This window comes from Bos indicus x Bos taurus, chromosome 5 (assembly GCF_003369695.1).
Source record: "Bos indicus x Bos taurus breed Angus x Brahman F1 hybrid chromosome 5, Bos_hybrid_MaternalHap_v2.0, whole genome shotgun sequence".
Lineage (NCBI taxonomy): Eukaryota > Metazoa > Chordata > Mammalia > Artiodactyla > Bovidae > Bos > Bos indicus x Bos taurus.
In genome coordinates, this window is record NC_040080.1 from 114366093 (window position 1) to 114376529 (window position 10437).

General features: G+C 34.3%; 1 protein-coding gene across 4 annotated transcripts in view; it reads left to right on the top strand.

Annotated features, from left to right (window-relative positions):
- Positions 1 to 10437, top strand: part of OSBPL8 (oxysterol binding protein like 8) — a 166298-nt gene extending 155861 nt beyond the window's left edge. For all 4 annotated transcript variants that reach the window (XM_027543308.1, XM_027543311.1, XM_027543312.1 and 1 more), the window contains 3 exons: positions 2425 to 2530; positions 4256 to 4358; positions 6839 to 10437. In XM_027543308.1, coding sequence (XP_027399109.1) covers positions 2425 to 2530; positions 4256 to 4358; positions 6839 to 6971 — 342 coding nt within the window. In that variant the 3' untranslated portion in view covers positions 6972 to 10437. The remainder of the gene's footprint in view (positions 1 to 2424; positions 2531 to 4255; positions 4359 to 6838) is intronic.

Sequence of the window (10437 nt, forward strand, 5' to 3'; positions counted from 1 at the left end):
AGAAACAGATACATTGAACTTCATCAAAATCAATACTTTTGTGCATCTAAGGAGGCACATCAAAGTGAAAGACAAGAGAGAATATTTGCAATAATTGATCTCGTAGGAGTTTAATACCTAGGGTATATATAGGACTCATTACTTAACCAAAAACAAACATTCCAAGTGAAAGATGAACAAAGGACTTGAATAGACATTTCTCCAAAGAAGACAGACACATGTCCAACAAACATGAAGCGGCGCTCGGCATCATTCGTCATAAGGGAAATGCGAATCAAAACTGCAAGGAGGCGAGGTGCCACTACACACCTACTAGCATGGTAATAATTTAAAAATAGAAAATACGTGTTGAGAGGATGTGGAGAAATTGAAGCCCTCGTGCATTGCCCGTGGGCATGTGAAGTGGTGCGCCTGCTTGCAGCACGAGTTGGTGGTTCCTCAAAAAGCTTAACATTGCATAAGCCAGCAATTCTACTACAAAAGAATTGAGAACAGAGTCAAACATATACTTGCACATCAGTGTTCATTGCAGCATTATTCTCAATAGCCAAAAGGCAGAAACAATTCAAGTGTCCATCAACAGATGGATAAACAAAATGTGGTATATGTTTACAACAGGCTATTTTTTTTTATTCAGCCATTTTTAAAAGGAATGAAGTTCTGTTACATGCTGCATCATGAATTAACTTTGAAAATAACATGCTAAGTGAAATAAATGAAACACAAAAGGATTGATGCTGTTTGATTGTACTTATATAAAATATCTAATAAGCAATTCATAGAAAGATTAGAGGTTACTAGGGACTGAAGGGAGGAGAGAATAGGGGTTACTGCTTAATTGTTACAGAGTTTCTCTTTGGAATAATGAATATGTTTTGGAAGTAGTGGTGGTGGTTGCAAAATATTATGAATGCACTTAATACAACTGAATTGTACACCTAAAATGGTTAAAATGGCAAAAAAAAATTTTTATGTGTGTGTGTGTGTATAGGTGTGTGTATACATATATACATGTTATCACAATTTAGAATGTTTTTTAAATTTTAAATTTTGTTTCTTCCTTTAACAACACTATCATGATAGCGACATATAGGGCATCTATATTTCCTATCAGTAGAGTTTACTGATCACATTAAATCTTTGTCTACTGAGAGTTAGATTACTGACTCCCTGTCTCATTTTAAATAACTTCTCACCAGGCCTTATCAATCTCCTTATCTTTGCATCAGGCCATGTCAATCTCTTGAACTACTATTTGACCTACTTCTCTAAGAATGTGGATTTGGATTCTAAATGTTATAAAATTTTAGGTTTCCATGATTTAAAATATGAGGGCACAGTGTAGGCTCAATCTAGAACCTGCCTTGTTTTTTATTTTCTGTAATTATACAAATTTCAATTTGAAGCCAATGAGTAAGATTTGCAAAATTATTTCAAGGCATAGTTAACTGGGGATAATTCCTATTTAGAACAGTAAACAGATGAGAATAAAGACTTAAGACCACTGATTCTATGTTTTTATAAGCATATAAATTGCCTTGCCCTTCTATTTCTAGTTTCTTCTCACATATTTTATTCTAAGGAAAATTTAGTCCTAATTGATGGTTAAATACACTTTTGAATTTTGTACATTTACTCAGATATTTACAGTAAGTTTAAATTATGCTCTGCATGACAATAATATCATTTCCATTTATTGTAAGATGCTTTCTACATTATCCAGGTATTATTAAAACTTTTAGGTAAATAATTTTGTTGGAAACCCAGCATCATTCGGTGAGAATGTTTGTAATGTTGGAAACAGGCATGATCTTAAAGTAGCACTGTTAAATTAGCATTCAACTAGAGGTGCTAACTTGGGCTTCCCGGTGGCGCTAGTGGTAAGGAGGCTGCCTGCCAATGCAGGAGACGCAGGAGACGTGGGTTGAGTCCCTGGGTTAGGAAGGTCCCTGGAGTAGGAAATGGCAATGCACTTTTCTGATGATACCAAATGTACTAACTGTGCAGTTAGAAAAGTAGGGTATCTGTATTCATATTTGTGTGTGCATAAAAATATTTCTTGAAAGATACACAGACTAATAGCATTGAGTATCTTTTTAGTGGGGGAGAGACTGGGTATATATGGATCAACAGTGGGGAGGAAACCACTTCACTATAAATTTTCTTATACTCTTCAATGTTTGTGCCAAATTAATATTTCCTATTAACATGAAATACTTTGTATAAGTGTATCACATCCTGTTAAGTTTTAATTAAGTTAAGTTAAATTTAATTAAGTTAAGTGTATCACATCCTGTTAAGTTTCATATTTGTTTTTATTTCTAAGTATTGTGCCCATGAACAGTTTTGACAGTTGTACAACATTGATCTTTAGTTACAAAATTCAGCACAAATTCACATAAGAACATGATCTTTTGCTTTCAGGTTAGTGTCCCAAAAATGAAGCATAAGCCTACCAGGCAACAGAAGAAAGTGGCAAAAGGCTATTCCTCCCCAGAACCTGACATCCAGGACTCGTCTGGAAGTGAAGGTAAAAATATTTATTACAGACTATTGATTATAAAGAGTCTAAATTTTTAAAAGGATATTACTATACTGTGATATATTAAAATGGTTTTCATATTAACTCAAGAAGATTTGTAAGTTTTGGTAGGGGATAGGGGTGATGTGCAAGAAAAGCTTTTTTAGATTATAGATAAATTTCAAAACCAGGCCACAAGGTAAAGTCGTAGAAATGAAAAAAGGGGAAGCATGCAAATCAAGAACCACAGCAGTAGTAGCTCCTATGCCTTGTTAGCTTCTGGAAAATTGTTGTTGGTTTCCTAGATTCAGCACAGGCACCATTTCTCGAGTTTTGGGTTCAGTTCCATGCTTCAGAAGGTTTTCATTCTCATAGTAAGTTACTGTGGTGTTTAGAAATCACAGACAAGTAAAAATATAACTGTATCAAAATTATGAACTAAATTAACAAGTGTGCCATTTCCAAGTCACATAATTTATAAGCTGTCTTGGACTACACCGAGATGTAATCAAAGATTAAGGTAATGTCTGAGATGTTATGAGAAAATAAAGGTTTTTTGTTAAAGCCGTAGTCTTTACTAAGCTTACACTAAAGCTGGGGAACTCAGTTTTACAGAGATAATACTAGAGACGAAGAAATGGTAAGTGCTAAGAAATCAGTAGATAACAAATAGTAAAGAGTTTAAAGGAAAGGGAGCTGAATTCAGTTTGAGGGAAGGTTCTTGAGGGGAAAGGAACTCTGATGAATTATTAGGATTTTTAATGGATGATAGCAATCTGGGCTTGAGGGATGCAGGTGAGTAGACAAGATAAAAGAGGAGTAAAATGAATAAAGTTTTTCTAAAAGCAGGAGTCACGTGGTACCATTGTGCTCAAAAGGAGAATATTATTTATGCTGTTGTTCCCATTTCACAGTAAAGGAAACTGAGGCACAGGTTAACCTGCCCAAGGTCATATACGCTGTAATGCAGTATATATATGTTATATATGCAGATATTCTGGCTCCTTAATTCATTGTCTTATCCACTCCACTATATTACCTATAATGTATCAGCTAACATTTATTCAGTACCTAACATGACTGTTTAAACACACATTACTACAACCGTGTAAGTTTTGAGTATTATTATTATCCTAAGTTTACAAATGAAATAGCTGAGACCTGGCAAGAGATTAAGATCTAAACAAAAATGGAAAGGAAGGAATGGATACTTGAAGGGATTAAAAAAATACCATACACTTTGTTGGTTGACAATAAAAATTTGTAGAAGAGATACTAAAACCAACAGAAAAGTTTTAAAATGTAGGTGACTAAGGAAATAAAGATGACATTAACACTTAATTTTAAAAAACTGAAAAGGGTGTTCAAAAAGCTGACTTCTTCATATGTTTACAAGTAGGCAAGAGATGGAAGAGTAATACCTCCCCCAGATTAATATATGTATTTTTAAAGAAATATTTTTGTCTATTTTAATTGGCTAAAAAATAAAACTGATTCAACGCAAAATTTAACTAGTTTATGGTTACTTGTCATATATCTATAGTGTTCTAGTTTTGAACTATGATTGAAACTTCAAAAATCCCAAGTATTAGGAGTAGTATGTTAGTCTCTAAACCATAAAAATAATGTCTAGGAAAATTTTTATTACATGAGAATCATTAATCTGAAATGTAAATTGTTTATAATTAAATATGTCCACTATTTTCACTGTGTTTATTCTCAATGTCTTTTTAGCTCAATCAGTAAAACCAAGTGCAAGAAGAAAGAAAGGGATAGAACTGGGAGACATTCAAACTTCAATTGAATCTATTAAACAAACACAGGAAGAAATTAAAAGGTAATCTATACTGACAGTGACTATTCATTTGAGTCCAGAGGAGTTAAAAATCCTGTTACGTAGGAAGTCATATGCAAACTTTACATTTTTATAACATTTCTAAGCTAAACCAGAACCCTGGCTTCTAACACCGGATTACTGAAACATAGGAAATTCCTTTGGCCCTGAAGTACTGGGGGAGAGAGGGAGGTTGTTTTGTCTCATCTGGAGGCTAGAATTGGAATCTCATCTGACTGCTGTAGCATACTATAGGAATGTAGCTGAGTTAAATGTGGAAGTGGGATGGTTTTTGAGAACGTCAAGGCTTCCACAGTCCTTTGTACATGGCTAATTTTAATTGGAATGTACCAGTTGTTGAAATACCAAAATATGTTCATAACAGTGGGTGAGACCTTCGAGTGTTGCCTTTGCATTTCCCCCACACTCACCCCCCGATGATCCAGCACTGAAAGGTTGTAACACCTAGGGAAGTTCCTTGTAAGGGAAGGTTCCTATCTATCACTAAGGCCAGCACAAGTTCAGATTAGTTGTATCCCATTGCTATAACAGATGTTAAAATTTTTTATATTGGCCAACCTGCTTTTGTGTATTCAGCACTCAGTGCTAACTGTTCTGGAGGATTTTTTTAAAGATATTTATTCTATTCTTGGTGATTTTATAGCTTATATTTAGTTGCTGTTTTCAACCTCATCTCTTGCCATTCCTCTACACTGACCCTGTGCTCTAGTCCTATGAAACTTCCCACATCTCCAGAATATAGTGTGCCCTTTCATATAGGGGTTTCCCTAGTGGTTCAGATGGTAAAGAATCTTCCTGCAATGCAGGAGACCTGGCTTTGATCCCCGAGTTGGAAACATCCCCTGGAGAAGGGAATGGCAACCCACTCTAGTATTCTTGCCTGGAGAATTCCACTGACAGAGGAACCTTGTGGGCTACAGTCCATCGGGTTGCAAAGAGTTGGACATGATTAAGTGACTTAACACTTTTTTCTTGGGATCTTTACCCACAGTGAATCCACTTTTTAAACTGCCCTTCCTCCCACCTTGCCCTTCAAGAAAATCCCTGTTTATCCTTCAGAATATAATTCAAATGCTACCCTTTTTGTAACATTTCTGATCACTCATCCTCTCCGCACAGAGTTTCTAACTCTTCCACTTGGCTTGTATGGTTCCCATTAGTCTTTTACTATACTACTGCTGCTGCTAAGTCACTTCAGTGTGTCCGACTCTGTGCGACCCCATAGACGGCAGCCCACCAGGCTCCCCCGTCCCTGGGATTCTCCAGGCAAGAACACTGGAGTGGGTTGCCATTTCCTTCTCCAATGCATGAAAGTGAAAAGTGAAAGTGAAGTCGCTCAGTCGTGTCAGACTCTTAGCGACCCCATGGACTGCAGCCCACCAGGCTCCTCCGTCCATGGGGTTTTCCAGGCAGGAGCACTGGAGTGGGCGCCATCGCCTTCTCCGCACTGTACTACAGAGTTGCTGATTGTGGGTCTGTTTACCTGCTCCCACTCCACCCAGTCAGACTGTGAGCTCTCTGAGAGCAGGGAGCATGTCTTCTGCATCTTGGCATCATCAGTCCTTATATAAAGTGATCACATTTCCTAATTTCATTATATTTATAAATTAATGAGCCTACTTGTTCATTTTGCCTCCTTTCTTCTTCTATACTGGGAAAACACTTTAAAAGAAGGCATAAAAACAAAACATCTTCACTAATCAGCTTGTTTTAGGCAAAGTATTTAGAGTTGCACGAGGATAATGTAAGCTTGTATTGCGACTAAATTAACATTTTATTTTTGTTAGCATATGAAATGCCTACCGAGCTTTCTTCAAGTAAGAAATATCATAAAATTTGTTTTTTTCCTGATAAATAAAGGATTTTTATCCATCTCTACCTTTGTCTCCCTAAAAAAAGATAAAAGAATCTTAGTGGACCAACTGAGAAGCAAAATTTTTGTTTTAAAACCACTGTGATAACAAAGAAGGTGATATATTTTAAAGTCTGCAAACTTTAAGAATTATGTTTGACATGCTTATTCACTCAGTCATGTCCAACTCTTTATAATCCTTTGCACTGTAGCCCACCTGGCTCCTCTGTCCATGGGATTTCCCAGGCAAGAATACTGGAGGGTTGCCATATCCTTCTCCAGGACATCTTCCCAACCCAGGGATCAAACCTGCATCTCCTGTGTCTCCTGCATTGCAGACAGATGTTTTACCCACAGTCATCAGGGAAACCATGCTTAACACACATCATGAAGTCATACATTTGGTACAGTGTGCAGTACAGATTCAGGCAAAACCTACTAGTGCTTCCACATAGCATGATCAGTTCCCTGTTCAGGGGGTGGTAACTGTTGGAACTGGATACAATTGAATTTTATACAGTTGAATTATGTGGCCATATATCAAATTGTGATTTCTCTGCTATCATTTTTTATAAGTAATTATTACATTTATTGTTCCTTATTTTTGTAGAAATATTATGGCTCTTCGAAATCATTTAATTTCAAGCACACCTGCCACGGATTATTTTCTTCAACAAAAAGACTACATCATCATTTTTCTCCTGATTTTGCTTCAAGTCATAATAAACTTCATGTTTAAGTAGAAGTCCTTTACAATTGAGTTAATGAACTGGAATGATCAGATTTGGCCTGGGACCAATGTTGAAGTTGGTTTGGTCTTTATTAAAACATCACAATATTTATAAAACTGAAAACCTTAGAAATAAATGTAGAAGTGTTGATTTTTCATACCTTTTATCCTTAACCTGAAACAAGAGCTATTCTATTTGATTATTAAAGTGAACTATGTGTTAAGTGCCAGAATGTTTCTAGCTTTTGTCAGAATGTGTCTACATGTGAGTATAATAAATCCACATGTATACACAATTGTGTCTTATATATACCTTAACAGTAATCTTTGTAGTCTATGGTATGTTCATGTAATGAAATATATAGCATTAATGTCAGTCATAACAAAAATACTATCGATCTTATATATGTAACAATCTATTTTCTTCATAAAACAGGCACAAAACTTTTATCAGTAAGGAGTTACAGAATGGGAAATAATGGGATACTAGGCATAAATAGTTCAACACACTGTACTGTTAAAAAAAAGATCATTTCCAAAGCATTCAGCTCAACTGTCTTCTTACAGAAAACAAACAAAATGTGTGGTCAAATTGAGACAAAGTGGCAAATTGCTTTTTTCAAAAGTTTACACAAGATTTTTTTAATCCCTAGAATTTAATATTTATAGATACAAGTATAAATATGTGTATATCAACAGCAGAAAACTGGTATGCAGCTACTTGGATCTATTGATTCTATCTTTCTTATCGTACGTATATAATACCCACTTAAGCACTTGCTGGAAAAAAGTGTGGTCAAACTTGATTGCTGTCCTTTTTTATTTTTTTAAACTCAGTTGGTCCAATAACATAGGCTAAATTCTAGAGATGTTTGTAGGGCATATAAAATGCTGATAATCGTGATTTTTCATTATGAAAACCTTTCTTTAGCTTTCATTTAGATTCTGGTGTGTTCAGTGAAACAGTAGAATAGAAAATATATATACATATATCTCCCATATTTTACTTCAAAAGCCAAATAAGAGAAGAGTGATAAGAAAAGACACTTAGTGTGGTGGTAATTATGCATTTTAAAATTGGTTTCTTTAAAATGTGCAATATGTTGAGCATCTAAGAAGAGCATCAAGTTCCGAAGTTTAATTCTCTGTTCTCTGCTTTCAGTAACTGCAGTCTGTGGCAAAACCACAGTTCCTCAAGGTTCCTTTTGTTCAGGCTCAGGCAAACATTTTCCCTAAATTTTTTATCAGTTTAATATTTTTACTTTATGTATCTTAGAATTCCAAAAGTAGATTTTGAAATGAAAATGAAGGTCAGAGAGGAAATAATTGCTCTGGCTACATTTGCCCTTGACTAAGAAGAGACTGTGAGATACTAGTAAAGTTATAGTCAATGTTTATGCCATGCTAAGCATACAATAAAGGAAAGATTACTAAATTATTAAAAACTGAAAATGATAAGAAGAGCCTGCCTTGTTCCTCCTAATCAATACAGTGATCTTTAGTCTCCTTAGGTTTTATGAGGAGCCATTTCTCATGTATTTTTGGCAAAACAATAATTGTGAAAATGTTTTTTAAATAGATTATACATAAATAAGATATACCTATACCCAATATAAGCATAGGTATGACTACACTAAACAGGTGGGTTTTTTGTTTGTACTTCATACTTGTTGATATCATTTTTGTACTCACTCTCTGTTACCAATATTATGCTCAACTGCCTATTCATTAATATATATTTTGTAAATATTGTACAACTCGATCCTTTTTTATGGCTTAAATTAGAATTAATTTATATAAGTTGATTGGCTGATCACAATAATAATTTCATCTTTAAACCCTGAAAACTTAATGTTTCTTTGTTGGTAAACTCCCTTTTGGGGCTTTAGGCTTATCTACTTGTATGCTACTTTCATTTGGTCTTAGTGTTTTATTTGTATGGTTATCCTCTAAGACTAGAGAGGGAGTTGTTTTCTTTATTTTTAAAACTTTTCTTGTTAGGGCAAATGTTATGGGTTCTTATTATCCCAGGAGTCAAAAACTATTTCATGAGAAAGAGCAGGGTTACTCATGCTGTTTCTTATACACTAAAAGCATATGTCTAATCTAATAGTCTTACGCTTTTAGTTATATGAGTTCCTTTCTGTGAACTGAATACAAAACTCAGGAATTGGTGGCTTAGTTTTAGACCAGTTCTTATACTAGGCTTAGTATGTGAATCCTTTAAAATACATAATGAACTTTGTATTTAGCCATGTATGTAATTGACTTTGAATGTTCTCTACCTGAGATTAATCTTCCTTCACACATGGACTCATAAAAATTATGATTTACAGTTCCCAGTTATCTGAGAGTCTCATGATGGTTTCTAGGATTTAAGACCTATAACCAGTTTTTTTTTCTTTTTTTCATTTAATCAAAAATTTTATTTTTTCACTGAAAAATTTAAATAAGTAATAGTTATTGACATGTGCATTTTTGTTTTAGTTATTAAATATACTATGCCTTCAGTTATCCACCATTTAGTGAGAGGTAGCTGGCCCAAGAAAAGACAATAAATTAGGGTGTGTGATATAAGTAAGTTTCAGCAGTAGATATTTCATTTGTATTTCATATCACTACTTTTTTTGTATTACTTATAAAGGTACAGTGTAATTTTTGTTACCATTCCATTGAAAAAGTTGGCCTTGTAAAATACAACTCTCATTTAGTATTCATGCTTTTGTGCCTTTAAGAAAATAATTTTTTTGTCATTTTTGTGTTACAGAACTGTAATATGATTCAAAGTGTTTATAGGCTTAATTGTCATAAAAGGGTCATTTCTCTGCGTCACTTTATTTCCTTTTATATAGCTATAGTATGTTTAAACAGTAATGCCATACTTTTATAAGAGTTTGTCCATTTACCTATCTCAAATATATTCTTCACTTTCAGACATCACTGAACTAGACTTGTCCAATTATTCTGAGTATTGTTAAACAGTGCCTTTTCGATGGAATTCACACTGTTTTAGGATGTCAACTTGTGCCATATGTATACAAAATTATGTGGAGAAGGCAGTTTTAACTTTTTGAAGAATATCTTGGTCAAATATTTAAGAAAACAAATGTGTAAAATTCCATTTTTTCCAGTGTTTCACATTTCCAGTGAACAGTGAATATATTTGGGGGTTTTTGTTTGACATACAGTGATAATGACATTTGATGAGCCATGCATGATGCTGCAGATGATTTTGAATTATGTTAAATGCACAGAAATATTAAAATCAGCATTTATACCAAATTTTCCAATTTGAACCATAGCTGAGAGGGGAGGAATCCCACACAGATCACTAAGTTTACATTTGAACTTCTATCTTATTTGACTACGTGGAAAAAGATTCTTTAACCTGTACCCTGCCACTATTATGTAATTTGGTTTTATTTTGTGTACCTATAGTGTGAATTTAGTATATTAAATTTACTTTTTGTCACTCTTAA